This window comes from Artibeus jamaicensis, unplaced genomic scaffold (assembly GCF_021234435.1).
Source record: "Artibeus jamaicensis isolate MK-2021 breed Jamaican fruit bat unplaced genomic scaffold, CSHL_Jam_final contig_470, whole genome shotgun sequence".
NCBI lineage: Eukaryota > Metazoa > Chordata > Mammalia > Chiroptera > Phyllostomidae > Artibeus > Artibeus jamaicensis.
Genome location: NW_026521849.1, coordinates 746,604 through 767,876, shown reverse-complemented (window position 1 = coordinate 767,876; position 21,273 = coordinate 746,604). Strand labels below are relative to the sequence as shown.

General features: G+C 48.6%; 1 protein-coding gene across 4 annotated transcripts; it reads right to left on the bottom strand.

Moving 5' to 3' along the window:
• Positions 1–5,959: 5,959 nt before the first annotated feature.
• Positions 5,960–20,387, bottom strand: MAG (myelin associated glycoprotein). Of its 4 annotated transcripts, XM_037129531.2 has the most exons (12): positions 18,929–18,969; positions 17,078–17,137; positions 16,520–16,588; positions 15,978–16,346; positions 14,516–14,812; positions 14,146–14,403; positions 12,491–12,751; positions 8,649–8,936; positions 8,215–8,311; positions 7,402–7,501; positions 7,115–7,153; positions 6,378–6,445 (listed from the first exon to the last, which is right to left on the bottom strand). In XM_037129531.2, exons 3-11 carry the CDS (start codon positions 16,563–16,565, stop codon positions 7,127–7,129), a joined length of 1,743 nt encoding a protein of 580 aa, XP_036985426.2. In that variant the 5' UTR covers positions 16,566–16,588; positions 17,078–17,137; positions 18,929–18,969; the 3' UTR covers positions 6,378–6,445; positions 7,115–7,126. The 4 variants fall into 4 exon arrangements, with proteins under 4 accessions (XP_036985425.2, XP_036985424.2, XP_053523558.1 ...); XM_037129530.2 differs by lacking the exons at positions 7,115–7,153; positions 18,929–18,969 and adding an exon at positions 20,081–20,387 and having other exon boundaries at positions 5,960–6,445; XM_037129529.2 differs by lacking the exon at positions 7,115–7,153 and having other exon boundaries at positions 5,960–6,445.
• Between the last annotated feature and the right edge of the window lie 886 nt (positions 20,388–21,273).

Here is a 21,273-nt window from a genome sequence, read left to right as displayed (position 1 = left end):
ACAGCAACATTTTCACTGATATGTCCCCTCGAGGAAGGGACATAAAGGACAGAATAAATGAATGGGATCTCATCAAAATAAAAAGCTTCTGCATGGCTAAAGAAAACAATATTAAAATAAAAATAGAACCAACTGTATGGGAAAACATATTTGCCAATGATGCCTCAGACAAGTGGTTAATCTCCAGAATATATAAAGAACTTACATGACTCCACTCTAAGAAGACAACCAACCCAATTAAAAAATGGGCAAAGGACTTGAACAGACATTTCTCCACAGAGGACATACAGAGGATCCAGAGTCACATGAAAAGATACTCAATATTGCTAGCTATCAGAGAGATGCAAATTAAAACCACAATGAGATACCACTTTACATCAGTCAGAATGGCCATCATAAACAAAGCAACAAACAAGTGTTGGAGAGGTTGCGGAGTAAAGGGAACCCTAGTGCACTGTTGGTGGATTGCAGACTGGTACAACCACTATGGAGAACACTATGAAATTTTCTCAGAAAACTAAAAATGGATTTGCCTTTTGACCCAGTAATTCCACTGCTAGGATTATACCCTACGAACCCTGAAACACCAATCCAAAAGAACCTATGCACCCCAGTGTTCATAGCAGCACAATTTACAATAGCCAGGTGCTGGAAGCAACCTAGGTGCCCATCAGTAAATGAATGGATCCAAAAACTATGGTATATTTACACAACAGAATGCTATGCAGCAGAAAGAAAGAAGGAGCTCCTACTCTTTGATGGATGGAACTGGAAAGCATTACGCTAAGTGAAATAAGCCAGGTGGTGAAAGACAAATACCATATGATCTCGCCTTTAACAGGAACCTAAACAACAAAACAATCAAACAAGCAAAATATATCCAAAGACACTGAAATAGAGAACAGGCTGACAGTGTCCAGAGGGGAGAGGGGAGGGAATTTTGGGGGAAAAGGGGAAGGGTTTACAGGAACAAGTATAAAGGACACATGGACAAAAACTAGGGAGGTGTGGAAATGGGAGTGAGTGGGGAGGGTTGGGTAGGTGGGCTGGGATGGGAGTAAAAGACAGAAAACTAATACTTGAACCACAATTTTAAAAAATTTAAAAAAAATTTAAGGTTTTTATCAATATTATTTACCTTTTCAAAGGACCAGCTCTTGGTTTCATTGACCTTTTGTATTGTTTTTGTTAGATCATTTTATTTATTTCCACTCTGGTTTTTATTATTTTCTTCCTTCTGCTCACATTGAGCTTTGCTTATTGTTCTTTTTCTAGTTCCTTTAAGTATATATTTAGGGGTTTTTTTTTAGTTTTTCTTATTTCTTGAGTTAAGTCTATAACATTATAAATGTACCTGTTAAGACGTTTGTGTTTATTGTGTTTTCATATTAATTTGTCTCAAGGTAAATTTGATTGATTCCTTGATCTTGTTGTTAGTTCATTCATTGTTTAGTAACATGTTATTTAGCCTTCATATGTTTGTGTTTTTTAGGTTTTTTTTCTTGTAATTGATTTCTAGTTTCATCTCTTTGTGGTTGGCGAAGATGCTTGATATGATTTTAATCTTCAATTTACTGAGACTTGTTTTGTACCCTCATATGTGGTCAACCCTAGAAAATATTTTCATGTGCACTTAAAAATAATGTATATTCTGTTGCTTTAGGAAGAGATGCTCCGAAAATATCAATTAAGTTTATCTAGTTTGGTGTGTCATTTAAGGCTGCTGTTTCCTAGTTGATTTTTCTATTCAGATTTATCCATTGATGTCAATGAAATGTTAAAATCCCTTACTATGATAGCATCATTGTCGGTCTCTCCCTTTATGTCCATCAAGATTTATCCATGTTGAGTTTATTTTTGTGTATGGTGTAAATTGGTGTTCAAGTCATTTTTTTTGCATGTAGCTGTCCAGATCTCCCAACACCACTTGTTGAAGAGGCTAGTTTCCTCCATTTTATGCTTCTGCCCCCTTTGTCAAATATTAATTGACCATAGAGACTTGGGTTTATTTCCGGGCTCTCTATTCTGTTCCATTGGTCTATGTGTCTATTCTTATGCCAGTACCAGACCGTTTTGATTACAGTGGCCTTGTAATACAATTTTATACCAGGTATTATGATCCCTCCTACTTTTCTCTTCTTTCTCAAAATTGCTGTAGCTATTGAGTGGATCAAAAAAACTATGGTATGTTTACATGATGGAATACTATGCAGCAGGAAAAAGAAGGAACTCCTACCCTTTGCCACAGGTTGGATGGATATGGACAGCATTATACTAAGTGAAATAAGCCAGGTGGTGAAAGAAAAATACCATATGATCTCACCTGTAAGTGGAACCTAATCAACAAAACCAACAAGCAAGCAAAATATAACCAGAGACATTGAAATTAAGAACAAACTGACAGTAACCATAAGGAAGGTGGGATGGCATAGTGGGGAGCAGGGGGAAAGGGCTGTCAGGAACATGTATAAAGGACACATGGACAAAGCCAAAGGGGGGTAGGATCAAGGGTGGAAAGTGGGGATGGCTGGGGTGGGAGTGGTGGGGAAAAATGGAGATAACTATACTTGAACAACAATAAAAGAAAGGGAATAAATAAATAGAAAAAATATATTTTATTAGCAAAAATATTTACTTTATATATTTAAGTGTTTTTATGTGTGCATAAATGTCTACAGGGGTTCTATCCTCTTGTTGGATTGACCCCTTAATTGTCATGTAATGTCTTTCTTTGTCTCTTATTTTAGCCTTTGTTTTAAAGTCTATTTCTGATAAAAGTATAAATACCCTGGCTTATTTTTTGCTCTCATTTTCATGAGATATATTTTTCCAGCCCTTTAATTTCAGTTTGTATGTATTTTTTGTTTTGAAGTGGGTTTCTTGTAGACAGCATGTGTAAAGGTCTTAGTTCCTTATCCATTCAGTTACTCCATGTCTTTTGGTTGGAGCATAAATACATTTACATTTAAGGTGATTATTTATAGTTATGTATTTATTGTCACTTTATTCTTTATTACTATGTTCCTCTTTTCTTTCTTCTTCTTAAAGAAGTGACTTTAACATTCCTTGTAATACTGGTTTGGTGGTAATGAACTCTTTTAGATTATTATTGTTTGGGAAGCTCTTTATTTCATCTTTCATTTTAAATGATATCCTTGTTTGTTAGAGTAGTCTTAGTTGTAGGTCCTTGCTTTTCATCACTTTGAATATTTTGTGCCAATCCTTTCTTGCCTGGAATGTTTCTGTAGAAAAATCAGCTGATAGTCTTATGGGAACTCCCTTGTAGGTAACTATCTTTCTCTTGCAGCTTTTAAGATACTCTCTTTGTCTTTAACCTTTGCCATTTTAATTATGATTTATCTTGGTGTGGGCCTCCTTGGGTTCATCTTTTTTTTTGGACTCTGCATTTCCTAGACTTGTGTGATTCTTCTCTTTACCAGGTTAAGAAAGTATTTAGTTATTATTTCTTCAAATAGGTTCTCAGTCCTTTGCTCTCTCTCTTTTTCTCTTTCTGGTACCCTCATGATGTGAATGTTGTTACACTTGATATCTTCCAAGAGCCCCTTAAAATATTCTCATTTAAAGTTTTTTCTGCTTTGAGTGGGTGTTTTCTGTTATCTTGTCTTCTAAATCACTGATTTGATTTTCTGTTTTATCTTACTCGCCATTGATTTCTTCTAGTGTGTTCTTCATTTCAGATATTATGTTCTTCATTTCTGACTGGCCTTTTTATATGGTTTTTATGTCCTCTTGTATGGTTACTATATCTTTAAGTTCTCACTGAGTTCATCCATTCTTCCCTTAAGTTACTTGAGCATGCTCTTAAGTATTGTTTTGAAACCGTAGCTGGTATATTGCTTGCTTCCATTTCATTTAGTTCTTTCCTGGGGAATCCCCTGTTCTTTCATTTGGGACATATTTCTTTGTCTCTCCATTTTGTCTGCCTTTCTTTAATTATTTCAGTGTATCAGATAGATATACCCCAGTCTGCTATATACCCCAGTCTTGGCATGATGGTCTTATGTAGTAGGTGTCTTCTGGGCTTGGTGGTGCAGTCTCCCTGAGAACCTGCTCTACGTGCTCCAGGAACGTCCTCCTGTTGTGGTTGAGCCTTGATTTCTGTTGACCCATCATGGGTGAAGTTGAACTGCAGCCTGGCTATGAGGATTGCCCCCAACCACACTATATAAGCTGCTGTGGAGGGGCTGACCCCATGCAGCATAATTCACCCCAGCAGGGTCTGGTGGCTGTCAAGATCTATCTCCCTTTGGATGTGCTGATTGTGAAACTAATTGGGTTATGTTCTGATGTGATCTGAAGGGTATTATGTGTGTTATTTCTGGGGCTTCTTGGGAGAGATTCTGGTGCAGGTGAATGTCAGGTGCTTCCTGTGACTGACCCTGGGCTACCTGTTTAGAGCTACAAAGCAATCGACAGTTTGTGGCTGCCTCTGCTTGGCCTGGGTACACGTGTGTGTGGGGGGCAGACAGTGTGCAGGCTACATGCTAAGGCAATCTCCCATTAGCATCGAGCTGGTCAGCAAAGGACCCAAGATATCAGAGGTCCAAGATCTGCCTCTGCCTACTGGCTGCTTGTTAAGCTCTGGCAGTACATGAGTTGCATGAAGTACGTTCTTAGTGAGTCACCAGGTAGGGGCTAGTGGTGTTCACAAGGGTGCCCACCAGGTTCATAGAGACTCAAACTCAGCAACAAAGCAGGGTCTGAGGCCACTCAGCAAAAGTCTCAGGATACACCAAGGCCAACTACCACCTGCCAGGAGCCTGCAGACCTTTGTGGTTAGGTAGGGTCTAGGCAGTCATCAGAATGAGGTCAGCAGAGTTCATCAACCCCCAGAAGCCCAAGATTTAGCCATGCAAAGGGAGGTCTTTGCACAAGTAAGTGGTGCCATTTGGGCATATAAGGGGAAAATGGACCTCATCCTACAGTCACACAATTCAGTCTTCTCCATGGGTCTATCTATACCTCCCCAAGAGCCTTTCAAGACAGTCTTAACCATGGTCCCAGGCTGGCCAGAGTCAGCTGACAATTTTGCAAAGTGAAAATTGGACAGGGAAGGGCCACCATTAAGTTGGGAGACAAGGCATCCTTACAACCATGAGGCTAGTAAATCTCCTGTGAGGGCGTGGCACTATTTTGGTACACAGGGTCCGGCCTTCTTTAAATTCCTGACAGGTATTATAGAAAAAGAAGAACTGGGTCCAGAGCCTGTCCACACCACTTCCTAACTCTGAGACCCTGGAAAAATCACCTAGAGTCTCCTAGCCCCAGTGTTTTCATCTTCAAAGGGTTGCCCTGGGGGTCTCTTCCCAGGATAGGCTGAGTCTCCTGAAGGGGTTCAACATACAGCTAGTACCTAAGTAATGTTTCTTGAACCAAAATGGGATAAAGTTTGAAGACTACAGTTGCAAACTACTGCATGAATGTGAGAGATAGTAGTCAAACCAACACAGGCTCGTGAAACATTAAGACCTGGGATCCCACTAATCTACAGGGCATAGGAAGACATGTCAGTGTGTGAGTGAAGCCACCAGGTGTGGGACAACAGGGAATGTGGGGGCTGTGGCACTGAGGGACAAATAAGAAACCCGTGCCACTTCAGAAGGAGCAGCTACCTTCTCTTTCAGTGAGTCACAGCTGTGGCCAAGTGTGAGCCCAATACTGTCAGTCACTCTGTAACAATGGCAGGAATGACTGTTGTTATGTGAAATCAACCACAAGTCAAATAAGACATTCTGTGGGCCAGATCCTTCCCACAGCTCAAAGTGGGAACAATTCATTGGCAGCTGGCCAGGGCTTAGGGCTGGAATCCCTGGGCCTTGCCTCTGAACAGGACCCAGCAGAAGGTTAGGAGAGACATGAAAGGCTCCCCCAAGAACAAGCCAGAAATCATGAGGATCTAGACAAGTATTTGGCTTTGGGGCATTTATTTCATGTCCCTTCAGTACAGACCCTGGGGCCAGGTATGGGGGAGAAGACCAGGTGGGGGATAGTAATAAATAACACAAAGAGACGAAACTCCCCTCCAGACAGACGAGGTTAAAGGAGGTTAGAGGGGAGCCACACTGTGAGGGTGAGGTGCTGGCAGGGTGGGGGTAGCTGGGAAGGAGGGGGAGGCCAAGCTCCCAAGACCTCACTGTCACCTGCCCCATCCCTTTCCTGCCCCAGTGCTCGCTACTTTTGGGAGGAAGGGAGTCCACAGCCAGTGGGGGCCAGTGAGGGTCCTGAGGGGGTGGTTGCCAACAGGCTGCCCCCAGCTCCCTCACTTGACACGTATTTCAGCATACTCAGCCAGCTCCTCTGTCAGGGTATAGCTGTCCTTGGTGGGTCGTTTTCCCAGGTCTGAGTGAGAAAAGCTCAGGTCCAGCTCTGGGCGCTCTCCACGAAGGCCCAGAAGCCTCCTCTCTGATCCCAGGCGCCTCTCACTCTATGAAGGGAAACAATCCATTAGAAGAGTCCTGTTCTGCCTTTTCCAGATATAAGGCTGGAGTTGCTTTCACCCTCACAACCCCAGAGTTGAGTCTCAAAGCCCTGTGTGAACCTTTTTTCTCAAGGACCGCCAGCCCAGCCAGCCCCACAGTCCCCACCCAGGTCCCACTCTGGGGACTTTGCCCACACTGATCCCCCTTTGCAACACCCTCCTCATTGTTGATCCTGAAATAGCCTACAAATTCAATAAGTTTGGGAAGACTTCTTCAACATGGGAATCTGGGGGCACACAATTCAACCCATTAACACCTTCCCAGAGTAAAACCACCTGGTTGGATCCCACCTTTCCAAATATTTGTACATGCATGGCTCCATGAGTCCTTACCCTATGTTTGGGTCTGGTGTGGTCCCCCTTAATCTTGACAGTCCTGGAGGTGTGCCTTTGGTTTCCCTTTCATGCTTTCCACCCCCCATTCACAAACACATGAGAGCCTTTGGACAGACACATAGAACAGTGGCCACAGACAGAAGGGAGTAGCAATGGGACATGAGTACCAGGCAGGGCAGCCTTAACAGGGGACCATCCTGGACTCCTGGCAGTGACACACACATGGATGACAGCCCCAAGGCCCAGAGCTGGGCACACTGAGGTTCCCCCCAAACCTACCTCCTGGGCTGTTCATTCCAGGGTAGAGACCTCTCTGGACTATTGGAGAAGGAAATGTGGTCATAGACCCAGGTGAGGGCTTCCCTTGGGCCTGAGCCCCATAGCCCCCTTCATAGTCTCAGAGTAAGCATCCCTCCCAGCCCATGTCCAAGCCAGCCCTCCATCCTTCCTCCTTTTTCTTCCTAAGGAGCCTGACCTCCCCTCTGGCACTTGGCCTCCCAGGCCCCCAATGTTCTTGACATCCAGGTTCTCCAGCTAGCCTGGAGCCACAGGGCTCTGGCCCTTACCTCATACTTCTCCGGTGCCCCAGAGATGCGGAAGTCACTGCTGAACAGTACTGGGGGGTTGTTTCCTGCTGAGAAGCTGGGGCTCTCTGTCACATTCTTTCTGCAGGGCAGGACATGGCAGCCCAAGTGGGACTCCCAGGCCTCCAATCCCCCTCTATTTCTGTATTCCCATCTACCTTAGGAATTTGGCCCAAGGGATCCTGGATTTGTTCCCACCCATCTCCCCATGACAAAGCAGATGGCTCTTCAAATGAACAGCCTCCTCCTGTCCACCACTGCCCATCTCTCCCCTGCTTTGTGGCTGAGGATGAGCCACCTAGCTCCTGGTCTCTGACACTTTTCAGGACCCTAGCCTAGCTTCTCCATGTTCTCTTTATATGCCCTGGGTCTGTGTTGCTGCCAAGATGTGGAACAGAGAGATTAATTCATTTTTTTTTGGAGAGACATAAGGAAGAAAAATAACAGCACAGTTGTGGCAGGTAGGTGTGGTTTGGGACTAGAGATGGTTTTTGTTGCCACACGTGTGTAGTCATTGGTGCTTGCTGTAGCTGCAAGCCAAAGGAAGCTAGCTTTCCCCATCACACCTCTTGGAGGGCAGGAGATCATAGCAGAGAAAGTGGGGAAACAGGAAATGGTTGGTGGAAAGTGCTTGGCTCAGACACTGGCACATGCATAGGGCCCCTTTCTCCTCCATCCAGCTGAACATTCATTCTCAGCAGAATACACCCTCCCCCACCAACACAGGGCTGCCCTCCCTTGCCCATCCCTCAGCCCCTCATGCCACTCCCAGGTCAGCCCTAATGGGGCACTCACTTTCTGCGTGTCTGGGTAATGTAGCAGACGATGGCAATTAGGATGGCAAAGGCAACAACAGCTCCCACAGGCCCAATCTTGGCCCACATCAGGCGGTCTGAGAATATAGAAAACCCAGGTGCCCTCAGGGCTGCTGGTGGGAGTAAGATACCTGGGTTCCTAGGAGATGGGTGGGGACATTAGTGATAGTGAAAAGTAGCTGGCACATTCTTACACTGACTGACTAGTCTGAAGGGTATGGGGAGGGTCTAGTATAGGCAAACTTGCGGCAGCCTCTCCTTACCGACCAGAAGGGCCTCTTTACCACTGGATCAACCTGTATAACCTGACCCATGCTCAGTGGCTGATGGTCAGTCAACTTTGGGGAGAGGAGCTTGGATCCAAAAGGAGTCCCTCTGTTCCTGTGGCTCCCAGCCCCAGGCCACACCACTCACGGGCTCCCTGGAAGGGCAGCTCCAGGCTCTTGGTGCCATAGAGGTTTCGGGAGGTACAGATGACCCGTGGCGGGGCCTGGGCCTGTCCCCGCAGTGTAAGAATGCTGGTGAGCAGGAGGCCACTGCGCTCAGAGTACACAAACTCCCGCTCTGTCTCGTTCACCGTCACGTTGCGTGAGGGCAGCTCAAAGGCCACAGAAGGTTCTGGGTTGGATTTCACCACGCACAGGCATTGCACAGTGTCTCGGGCTGCTGCACAGTGAGACTCCAGAAGGATCACAGGAGCAACTGTGGGACAAAATCAAGACTTGAGTGGGCTGTAGACAACTAGAAGCCAGGACTCTTTGGCTGAGGGTGAAGAGCAGGGTGGTAAGTTCTCAGAGAAATGATCTGCATTTTCTCTTTTGCACTATTCCTGTGCACCCCTTCTATCTTTGTTCACCTTGTAAAACATAAATCACATCATGACATTTCCTGCTCAAACCTGTCTTCCAATTGCTTTGTGTCACAGAATAAAATCCAACTTCATTTTTTAAAAGATTTTATTTATTAATTTTTAGAGAGAAGAGAAGGGAGGGAGAAAGAGAGAGAAACATCTAGGCACAAGAGATACATCAATTGGTTGCCTCTTGTACACCCCCAACTGCGGAACTGGTCCTCAACCTAGGCATGTGCCCTGACTGGGAATCAAACAAGCAGCCTTTGGGTTCGTAGGCTGGTATTCAATCCACTGAGCCACACCAGCCAAGGCTAAAATCCAACTTCTTTGTCCTTTATCCACAAGGCCTTGTGGGAACTAGGCACTCTCTGATCTTTTCTTACCCTGAAAGGCTTATTCCTTTCTAGTCACACTGGCCTCCCTGCTATTTCTCAAGTTTATAGAGCTTTTCCCACCCAGTTATTTGTATTTCTCTCTCAGCCTGGAGGATTCCCTGAAGGTACTGTCCCTTCTCATTCCCTCACTCCATGAAGGTTCTACCCAGATACTCCAACACTCTCTTGCTTCACTTACTTCACTCCCTGTCCCAACTAGGTTTTCTCTCCAGCACTCATTTCTACCCGCGTTATACATTGATATGGCTTGTCTCTCTTTTCCATGAAGTCAGGCTCTCTTTCTATCTCCACTCTGTTGCCCACACTTACAATATGCCTTTCAAGTAGCAGAGCTCTGGAAAGACTTGTGGAGTGGGCTATTGAATTCTGCTGGCTACCCCTTCAGGCCATCCTGCAGATGGTCCTGCTGACTCCCTAGAGCCCATCATGCACTCTGACCCTCACTCCGTCACAGTATTCTCCAGTGCCACTAGCACTCAGCACCACCCTCTACCCAAGACCATTCAGTTGGGTTTTGCTTTGCTGCCATTTATATTTTTTCAAAAATGGTACAGGTATGATAATTTTCCAAAATATGAAATTACAATAGAACTTTGAATGTTGTTTTCAAAACTATATTCTTGCCCTGGCCAGTGTGACTCAATGAATTGAGTACTAGCTTGTGAAACAAAAGGTCACTGGTTTGATTCCCAGTCAGGGCACATGCCTGAGTTGTGGGCCAGGTCCCCAGTTGAGGGTGTGCAAGAGGCAACTGGTTGATGTTTCTCTCCTCCTCTTTCTCTCTCTCTTCCCTCTCCCTAAGAATAAATAAATAAAATATATATATATTTTAACTATATTCTATTTCTTTCCTGGAGAGGCCAGCACTCCCCTCTGCTCATTCTAGCCTGAATTCTGATTCTCAGTTCTAACCAAAACTCACACACAGGCAAAAGACCCTTGGCTCACCAACCCCACTTATTTTCAATTTCAAACAAAAAAGAATATGCAAGTAACAGTGATGGGCCAAGAGTCACATGACCAGATGTAGTCACAAGAGAGATGATTCTAATTGGAACCTCAGTGCATACACGTATATACCCCACATAAACAAAGTATATATCCCAATTCTGTTTAGGCACACATGCACCACGCTTGCTGTAGTGTTACCAAATTAACACAATGCAGAGCAAATCAATAATAACAAACCTGAGCTCACAGCAATTAAAATTAAAAAAACCCTTTTATTCAAGACTGCACCACTATGCTCCTGTGACAATGTCTGCCCTAGATACTGCTGGAACCCTGGCACTCTGCCTGCACATGCTGAGCCACTCTGAAGCTTCACAGGCAACCTGGATGACCTATGAGGCCCCAATAGATACTAAACGTACCCAAAGTGACCTTCATTTCTCCTCAGTTAAGGATTAATGATAGTACACACCTGCTTCAGGGACATCAGAAGGGCTTAGCAAAATAACATCTGTAGAGGACATAATCATGACCCAGAGGAGGTCCTTAATGCCCATTTGCTGCCACGACTTTTATTATGCGGTGGAGGGGGGGCGAGTCTGTGACTGATAATGCACATGAGATGGTGTTACGTGGATGTTCGGTGGCTGCCATCAGGTTCTCAGAGGGTTCTGAGTCTTAAACTTAAGAACCACCAGCTTGAAGTGTGACAGGGAAAAGGGTAGAGCAGAAGAGGGAAGCAGGGCCCAGAAGGGTGCATATGGAGAAGACAGAGTATGGCACAACCCACATGCAGTGATCACACTGGATGCTGTGAGTGAACAGAGGCCAGAAGGAATGTGGCCAAAGACTGAAAGGTTAGTGAAGGAGTGGACAACCATGGCATTGCCCTGGAAGATAGCACTCCAGGAATAATCTATAGCTACCATGTACGGATTATTGCCATACATACAGAATATTGAATAGGAACTGTGCTCAGTATCTTCTGGCAAACTTGTGTGCTGGGGACCATTGTAAGCAGAGTAGTTGAGACTTGGAGTAGTGAAGTTTGGAGGCCAGTGCCAGAGGTTGGGCCAGAGCTGAGGAGGAAGCAGGAGCAACAGAAACATGGAGGTGACACTCCATAGGGAGTTGCTGGAGGAGGGGAATCAAAACTGTGACTTGGGAGCTACAACCCAGGATGGTGGCCAGGGTGGGGGTTGTGGTGGTGTTGCCTATAGAGAGGAGATCAGGAGAGGCGCTAGCTGGCAGTGAAATAATGAGTTTTATTTCCATAGCAGTTAGCTTTTCATGTTGCATCATCCCATCTTGCTGTCTATACTCTGTTTGTTAATAAACTTGGCGCCCTCTTGGTCCTGTCCTCCACCTATCACTGAGCACACAGCCCTTTGCGCATATAACTGCTTGACCTCTGACTGTATTTTGATGTAATAATGCAGGAAAAAGTCGATTTGGGGCAGTACAGAAGAGTGGGACCAGACCTCCTGGATTTTAATCTTAACTTCTGCCATTTTCTAGCTGTGTGACCTTGGTCAAGTAGCATAACCTCTCAGGGCCTCAACTTCCTTCTTTGGAAACTAAGGATAATATAGAACCTCCCACATATGGATGGTCATGAGGATGAAATAAGTGGATCCCGATACAGAGCTTCCGACAGTGTCTGGTACAAGCAACGCTCCACAGGGGTTAGATGTCATGGTTATTATATGAGTTAATGTAAAGGAAGAGTGGCCGCATCACACCAGCTCAGGATGACTCAGGTAACCCCAGGCCTGGCTGTCCTATTTACAGGGATCCAGAATCTCCCTGGTTAAAAGCACACTCTGGGAATGTGGAGACACTGTTCTCAGGTGGAACTTGTATTTTCTTGCTGTGGATTCTGCTTTCCTGCCTTCCCCATGCTTGTCTGCTGGTACAAAGCTAACCCTTGGTTGGAACATGTAGGTACCTACAGTTACCCAGATGTACCCCATTGAAATATTTACCTCAGACTGGAGGGGAGATACAAATCCTGCCAGCTCTCAGCAGGAGAAGGGGAAAGAAAGGGGAGTACTTACACTCTACAGATAGGTTGAAGGCAGTGGCTCTCTGGCCATACTGGTTCTCAGCCACACACCAGTACTCTCCATCATCCTCAGGTGTGACAGCAGGCAGTTCCAGCTGCAGCTCACTCTCATAGATGACTGTGGCCAGGATCTGCTTCTCTTTGAAGATGGTGAGAATAGGATCTGGGTTGCTCTGTGTGGAGCACAAGATGGAGACTGTCTCCCCCTCCACAGCCACCACTGTCCCATTCACTGTTGGCTTCCGGGGTGCATCTGGGGGCAGAACAAGGGACAGATGATCAGAAGCCAGCAAGTACCTCTTCTGCCAGCCAACTCCCATCCCCTAAATGTGGCCCCAGACACCCCAACCCAAGCACACCAGCTCAGGATGGCTCAGGTAACCCCAGTCCTGGCTGTCCTGTTTACAAGAACAGGGACTCTGCAGCCAGAATGCTTGTGTTTGAATCTGGGCCCTGCCCTTTCCAGCTGTGTGTGGTCCCAGGTCTTAAATTCTCCGGGACTCATGTTTTTATATAGGAAATGGGCTTAATAATAGTTCCAACTTGCCCTGGCCAGGTGGCTCAGCTGGTTGGAGCATTGTCCCATATACCAAAAGGCTGCGAGTTTGATTCCTGGTTGGGACACATATGGGAGGCAACCAATCGATGTTTCTCTCACATTGAAGTTTCTCTTTTTCTCTCCTCTCCTTCCTCTCTCTCTAGAATCAATAAACATTTCCTTGAGTGGGGATTTAAAAATGACAATAATCGTCCCAACTTCATAGGGGTCACTGTCACTAAGTGACAGGCACTCTTCTAGTCTGAACAAAGTAGACGAAGATCACTGCCAATGTGGGTGGATGTTGTGTAGGCAAATAAAATATATCATTGGCAAATTGGGCATAAGTGCTTTGGAGAAAAATGACAGGAGGGATGGAAAATCAGGGTAGTTCCAGTTTTAGCTAGGATAGTAAGGAAAGGTTTCAGTGAGCGTAGCATGAGGTGGGAGGAGCCAGCTTCCGGGATGCCTGGGGGATGAACATTTGTGTAAAGCAGTTAGAAAGTGCTGAGCAAATGTTGGCTGTAGCTGTCATTATTATTATTCCCAGCCCTGGCATTTTGCCTCAATAAGCATTTGTGAATGAATAAATGAATGAATGACTTCTTCTGGGTTCCTAGTGAAGAATCCTGTCTGACTAGCCTTCTCCTCCAGGGCCCCATAACATACTGGTGTGCACAAGGGACTGGGTGAGGCCTGGGTCCCCCCAGCCCTCCCATTAAAACTACAGTGGGGCTCATTTTTAAATGCAGATTCCAAGGCCAGGCCCAGATCTACTATTAGGTCAGGCAGGGCTGCCCCAGGAAACAGAATGTAACCATTTTTCTCAGGTAACAAACTTAATCTGTCTTTTACTCCTGTCCTAGGGACAAAGGTGGTTCAGAGTAGGTGTTCACTAGATATTTGTGCAAAGAACGAAGAAATTCCTTGACCCATAGCACTCTTCTTCATCTTCACCTCCACCGCCATTCTGTTCCTGACATGCCCTGGGCCGGCCCAGCCCCGGACCAGCCCTGCCCCACCCCTCTCTGGGCGAGGCCCCTTTCCCCCTTAATCTCTGCTCAGCAGCACCAGTGCCAGGCAAGTGTGCGCACAGGGAAGCCACTCACACATGACGCTGAGCCCCACGGTGCGGTTGTCCTGGCCGTAGGCGTTCTCTGCCAGGCAGGCATAGATGCCGTCCTCCCCGGGGGTCACCTCTTGCAGCTCCAGGAACAGGCTCTCGGCCACTGCCTCCTGGAGCACCGTGCCATCCCGCATCCAGGTCAGCAGCGGCGGTGGGTTGCTGTCAGCCCCACAGAGCAGGCTGACATGGGAGCCCTCGATGGCCTCCACCGAGGAGTTCATCTCCACAATCACAGGCGGGTCTGGGGCCCATGACACAGCGGGGTCAGCTGGCACTTGCTGCATGCCCTGTGGGGACCCGCATCTCCCCCCACCCCGCCCCCCTCCCGCCGCCAGGCCCGCACCCAAGCTCACACTTGACGTCCAGACTGGCGTAGCCCTCAAACTGCAAGGTGGTGTTGGGGAAGGAGGCCTGGCAGCCTAGCCGGTGGCCATTGGCCTCTCTAGTGGGCACAAAGTGTAGCAGTGACACCTGCACCCAGGTGCCCTCATCCTCGCGCAGCCGACCCAGAATGGTGGGCTCCCCGAGCCCATCATGGCCCAGCCAGCTCAGCTCTGGGCGCAGCTCCGGGCAATTGTCAGGCACCATGCAGCTGACTTCCACTTCCGTGCCTGCCACCACCTCTGGGGGAACCACGATGTTGGGGGTGCCTATGTGAGGTGGGGAGAAGGAGGACTGAGGAAGCAGACACCCCCACCTTGCCCAAGTCCAATCCTGGTACCTGGTCCCCTCCCCTTGGAAACAGAATTCCCTGAAACCTTCACCCAGAAGCCCTGCACAGATCCAACCACAGAGGTAACAGTAATGAACATGTACTAGTCTGAGTACTTTACAAGTGCTGAGCTTGCCAGTCCTTCCAGACGTGCTGGCAGGACACCGAGGCCACAGCTGGTGAAACTGAGCTTCAGACCCTGTCACTGTGGCTTCGTCATCTGTGCATCTAACACTGCAGCATAGTCCTTACGAACCCTGTCTCCTCCCCATGTTTGTTTTGGTTTACTTCCAATAGTGTTGGGGGGCATGCACATGTATGTGCACCTGCATGTGGGGAGGAGCCTCTTTCTGCATCAGGATCAGGGTCACAGTCTGGCCTTGTAGACTAGATGCTGATGGGCAGCCTAAATCAAAGACCTCCAGGTAGTAAGCTTCTCAGAAACTAGGCAGTAGAAATGCCTGAAATCTAGCAGTTGGCCATACTCTGGCTGTCAAATTTGGCCCAGAGCTGCATTTTATTTGGCCTAAATTTAGGAATTATATATATCTGAATCAGCGGTTAATGTTTAGGAATTAGGAGATCACAGGGAAATTCTGGTTTCTTTTGAAAATTTGTTCTGCCTAGTAGCAATGGCTCCGAATTCTACCCCCACACCTGGCACATGGCACCCAGCTCTGCTTGGAGCCCTTGACAACCATTCATTCACTGAGCTTTAAATGCTGCTTTTATCCCCATTTTACAGAAGAGGGAACCAAGGCTCAGAAAATTTCATTCTCTGCCCAGCAAACACAGGAGTCAGGAGGTCTTACCCCTCACCCCCTGGCCCCACCGCCTTTTCCCCAGGTGTTTCTAGAAGAGTAAGAGCATTCCTTTTCCTCTGAGGGCAGCAAGACTGTTTGGGGGCCCACTTTGCTAGTTTTTGCCATCTGCCTGGTGTCTGTGGACACTGGGCTTTGCACCCCTCAGTCTAAGAAACAAGTCCCTGGATCTTTGCTGGAGAGACCTCCCTGGAGAGGTGCTTGGGAGGACTTCCTGCTGCTCTCCTGCCTGCCCCAGGGACACCCCTGCCCCACTGCTTGTGCAGCCTCCGGGGGACTCACTGATGATGTCCAGGATGCTGTGCTCAGAGAAGGTGTACTGGTTGTAGCCCCCTAAGTCCCCGCGGAAGTAGTACTTGCCGCCGAGCTCAGGGCTGAGGTTGCTGAGCAGGAGGGTGCAGTTGCGCAGGCCCAGGTCCCCAAGGAGGCGGCTGCGGCCCTGGAAGCTTTCATGGACAACTTGGGTGCGTGACTTGAAGACCACTGGGGGGTAGTTTTTTGGGTAGGGGCTATTGAAATACCAGACACCATGCACAATAGCAGGCCGAAGTTCGTCAGGGAAGTCGAAGCGGCAGGGGATGGAGACGCACGTGCCCTCGAAGGCTGAGATGGACGATGGCATCCAGGCACCCCAGTGACCACCTCGAGAGGCTGCAGATGAGCAGGACTGCTGAGGCCGAGGGCCACGTCCTGACTGAATCACCCCTTCCCTGCTCCCATCACCTTCTCACAGTCTGAGGCATCTGGGAACCTACAGAAACAACCCTAGCCTGCTTGGGGCCAAGACTCCAGATCCCCAGCCACCCCCATTCCCCAGTCATTACCTGCAATCATAATCCAAAACAGGGGCAGTGTTGTGAGGAATATCATTTTGTATAGCAGGTGAGCGACAGCTAGAGAAGGAAGAGGAGGGCATTAAGGGCCAGGAGAAGTGAAAAGAGGTGCTTCCAGTTAAGGCTTCAGGAGGGGGCTTGTTCAGATGGTAGGTGTTGCTGCTATTAATATTTATAATTACAAACATTTATGTGGGATTCACCATGCACTATTCCTCAGTGCTTTGCTCTGCTGTGTTATTTCATTTGATCTCTTTGAGGTAGGTACAATTATTATCCTCATTTTATAGCTGAAGCCCAGAGAGGTTAAGTAACTTGTCCATGGCCACGCAGCTGGTAAACAACAACTAGGATTCAGGCTCTATCTACCTGGCTCCAGGTTTGCAGACTTAACCACCCAACTGTCCTGTCTCTGTGTGGTAGTAATATGCTGACAATGATCTTCATCACCATTGTGCCCCTGCAGGTCCCCAGAAGTAAGGACAGAGCCAAGGCTGAACCAGCAGCAGGAAGAAGGGGAAGCCAGGAGGAAGGAACACTGCCCCTCACCTCAGACTTCCTGAGTTGGTAACGTCTTCTGGTCCCCCTTGAAGATGTCAGCCAGCGACCCTGGAACAAAAGTCAGGCAAGTGCAAGAGGTTGGAGGCCTGAGCACCCCCTGTCCCTCTCTTTCAGCATCTGCTATGAGTTGTGGCCTTTTCTAAGGCCACGTGGATGCTTGGGACCCTCCCACAGCCTGGGCGCTACTCTACATGGGATCAACGCCACCCATACCTCCCCCTAAAACTGCCATGGACAACTGTGGGAAAGGAAAGGAGAGTGACAGAGCATTGAGGTGGGGAGAAGGATGTGGTGAGTGGGGTGAGGCCTGGGGGTGGCAGGCAGGGACCCAGTGCCATCAATGACTGGGTTTCACAGCATCAACATTCCCAACATGCCGTGTGAATTCCTGCCGCCCGCTCCCACCCCACAGACAGCCCCTGCTGTCTCCACCCTCAGCAGAGGCCAGTGCCTGGCACAAAAGAGCCCTGTTCCCTCAGGGGGAGGGTGCTGCCTCTTGGAGGACTCCTGGGGTAGTAGGTGGGGTGAAGGAAAAGTTGTCATTTCTAACTGGGCTCTACATGGGGCCAGGAAGGACCAGCAGTTGGGAGGTAGGGAGACCCTGGCATCTGGCTGCTCTGTGGGTCCCCTCAGAGTGGGAGCCAGGGTTTCCAAGTAGCCTTTACCACCCTCTTCCCACAGACACAGATGCGTACACAGCCAGTCACATGCAAATGCTGCTATGAAATATGACAGATCTAGACCCAGTGGGAGGAGCAGACTTGTGCGATAGAAGCTCATGCAGATACCTGATCAGGACCCTGCACACACACACAGGCGCTGTAATCCCGGTGCCCACAGTAGTGGAAGCAGACCCACATTGCCTTCCTCCTGCCCACCTCACACCTGCACTGACATGGGTACAGCATTCAGGCAAGCACATGGCCCTGCCTCCACGCCATGCTCACAAAGACACTCCGACTTGTGTACCCACACCAGGGAGTAGCTAAGGACAGACCCGCCCAGATACATGCTGATGGACACAGCTGACACCATCCTTGCACCTGTGATGGGAAGGTGCAGGAGACAGATGCAGGGCCTAAGCAGACACATGAAACGATCATGTAGACCAAGCATTCTTAATGGGGATGAACACTGGTTCTTGGGGTGGGGGCAAGAAAGGTCAGTTTCACCACTGATTTGTGACTCTCTCCAGGGCCTCAGTACACAACATACATACAGCCTATCTGTAGTAGTGAGGTTCATAGAGGGAGTGGGGCTTAGGAAAAACAGGTCTAAAAATGTTCCTTAGTGGGGTGTAATGAAACAAAGGTTGACAAACACTGATATAAATTAAGACCCACCCAGGAGAGGTGCACACACACACACACACACACACACACACACACACACACACACCTTGTTGTGCTCCCAGTTACTGCAACTTGCTCACTCACAGCCCACTGCCCCTCACCCTCTCAGAGAGCAGAATGCAGGTGTCTAATCACCTGGGCATCAGTCCATCTTCACCCCACCCCAGGCTGCTTCCACCACATCTGCCCCAAACTTGGAAGCCCCAGGGCAGCTGTTTCTGCATAACCTCCACCACAAGGGGTGCTGAGAAGGGCCCTTGGTTCTCTTTCTGCAGTTTCTTCTCAAAGTACTGTCACTGTCCTGCCATGGTCTCAGCTCATTCCAAAGTCCTAAAGAACACCCCCCGCCTCAACATCCTAAATTAGCACCAGTTCACAGCAACCATCCTCACTTTGCACATGCTTCAAGTGCCCCTGCTCCACCCTCTCAGTCCCGGCCCTCGGCTCCCACCCTGTCGCTGGCCCCTCTTGGCTGCTGTGTACTCACCAGGATGCTCCTGTGTCTGCACCCTTTGCTCCTCAGCCCAGCTCAGAGTCCCCTGGCCTCCCAGGGTCTAGGCCCCCAGTTGCTTGCCCCTCCCCTCCTCCAGGGTGCCAGGGGCCGCCTGCCTCCAGGGCCCAGCTCCTCCCTGTCCTCCAGGGGGAGGGGGACACAAAGGGGCCCTTGTCATCACTGCTCAACTAGGCAGCCTGATGCCTGGGTTCTACTAGCTTCTTCCTGGAGGGGATGGGGGGGGGCACCGCCTCACTTGTTCCCCTCCATCCTCCATCACTGTGCACCCTGGTTCTGAGTCCCTGGGAGGGCATTCTAATATCTCTGAACATCTTAGACTGAGAGACAGAAGGCATTGTCCCCAGCATCCAGGGAATCTCAGTGATAACAATAGATATAACCCTGGTCACGAGAGGCAACAGAGGCTGGTGTGGGTGGGAGGAGGAGGCTTCAGTGTCACCTCCACCCTCACTTACAGTCACTTTCCCTAGGTCACATTTGGCCCTGCATCTGGTCTATTTTCTTCTAGGCTCTTCTTGTCATCAGAAATGACCTTAGGTATTGACTATCCATTTTCATGACAGCATGACCTTCAGAAGGGTAAGGGCTTTGACTGCTTATTGCCAATCTATCCTGTTGTACAACAGCTCCTGGCACAGTTAAGCTTCATAAATGCAGAGTGGATGCATGAAAGTGCCCATCTAATACTGTGTGGCACCCTCTGGCTCGAGGCCTTTGCACTTGTTCCTTCCTCTTGAGAAGCTCCCCTACTTCATCCCACCTGCGCTCTGCCCGAGCCAAAACTCCCTTAAGTGGAAGCCATTTCCTCCTGAAGCCTACCTGCCTTCTCACCAAGCCAAAGCCGTTCCATTTATTTATTATTATTTATTTTTTAATTTTTTATTTGTAATCCTCACCTGAGGATATGTAGAGAGGAAAGAAGGAAAGGAGAGAGAGAAACATTGATATGAGAGAGAAACATCAAATGGTTGCCCCTTGTATACTTCCTCTAGGTATGTGCTCTGTCCAGGGATCAAACTCTCAAACTTCTGGTGCATAGGATGATGCTCAACCACTTGGCCAGGGCAAAGCCCTCCTGTTTAAATGTGACCCTGTCCATCCACAGCCCTCAACATGTCTGCTCACCTGCATTGTCAGCGAGCTCCTTCTCTACTAGCCAAGAGCACCCAAAGGCATTTCTGTCTGTCTGTCTTACTCATTCTGTGTCCCCTAGATCAGAGGCTGTGCCCAGTGCTCAGTGAGGGCTGTATTGACTCTGAGGTGGGTGGGGACCCTCTGTGGGCAGATTCCACAGTGATCCTTCTGCCACTGCAGCCCCTCCTATTGGTCATGATTTTTGCAAACTGGCGGCCAGGAGCTGGCAGTGGTTTGACAAGTGTAGTAGTGGCTTGACCATGAGCTGTTCAGCCATACTGGGGCATTTTATGTCTCCCTTTAGGCCAGAGCAGTGGGGAGGGAGGGAGGGAGGGAGGGAGGGAGGGAGGGAGGGAGGGAGGGAGGGAGGGAGGGAGGGAGTATTCTTTCTCTCAAGAAAAAACCTGGGTGGGTCGGGTGGTGGTGAGGGGTGGGAAATCCCTCAGACAGGGAATTGAGGAGTCAGAGAAGGCTGGGTGGAGGGGGGAGAGAGAGTCCCATCCCCATTTCAGGCTTCATGATGTCAGACTCTGCCCGTGCCTTTCCCAGTCAGGAACAAAGGCCCATTGAGAGTGGGGTGGGGCTTGAACGCCTGGGTCCAGGAGAAGAGAGGGGCCTGGTGCCTGGAGTATAGGGGGGGACACCATAACCCTGGGGTACTCACATGTTATAGCCTTCCGTGTCAGTACCAACTCACTCGGGTTCATGTGCCTGTGCAGCTTTGGGGGTACAGCTCCTTTCTGGCTGTGAACCGAAGGCTGTCCATGGGAGAAGCATGCACAGGAGAGTGAGTCCCACAGAGAGCACTAGCTACTATCTCCGAAATCTGAAAGCTCCAATCCAGAGCACAGGCGGCCTCGGGGGGCTGGAGAGCACATGCCTGCTTACCTCGAGAGGGGCTGCACTTGTCCAACTTCTGGCACTGCCAGCTCAGCTGGTCCTTCCAGGCAGGGCAGGGCTGTTTGTTTTCTAGGGCTACTATGACAAGGTACTACAAACTGGCTCAAAAAACAGTTTATTATCTCACAGTGCTGGAGAATAGAAGTCAAGGTCAACATGTTGGCATTTGGTTCCTCTGAGGGCTGTGAGGAATAGGCCTATTCCTTTCCTGGGGGCTTCTCCCCTTGGTTTGTAAGTGGCTATCTCCACGTTGGCATGGCATTCTCCCTGTGTGAGGGTCTCTG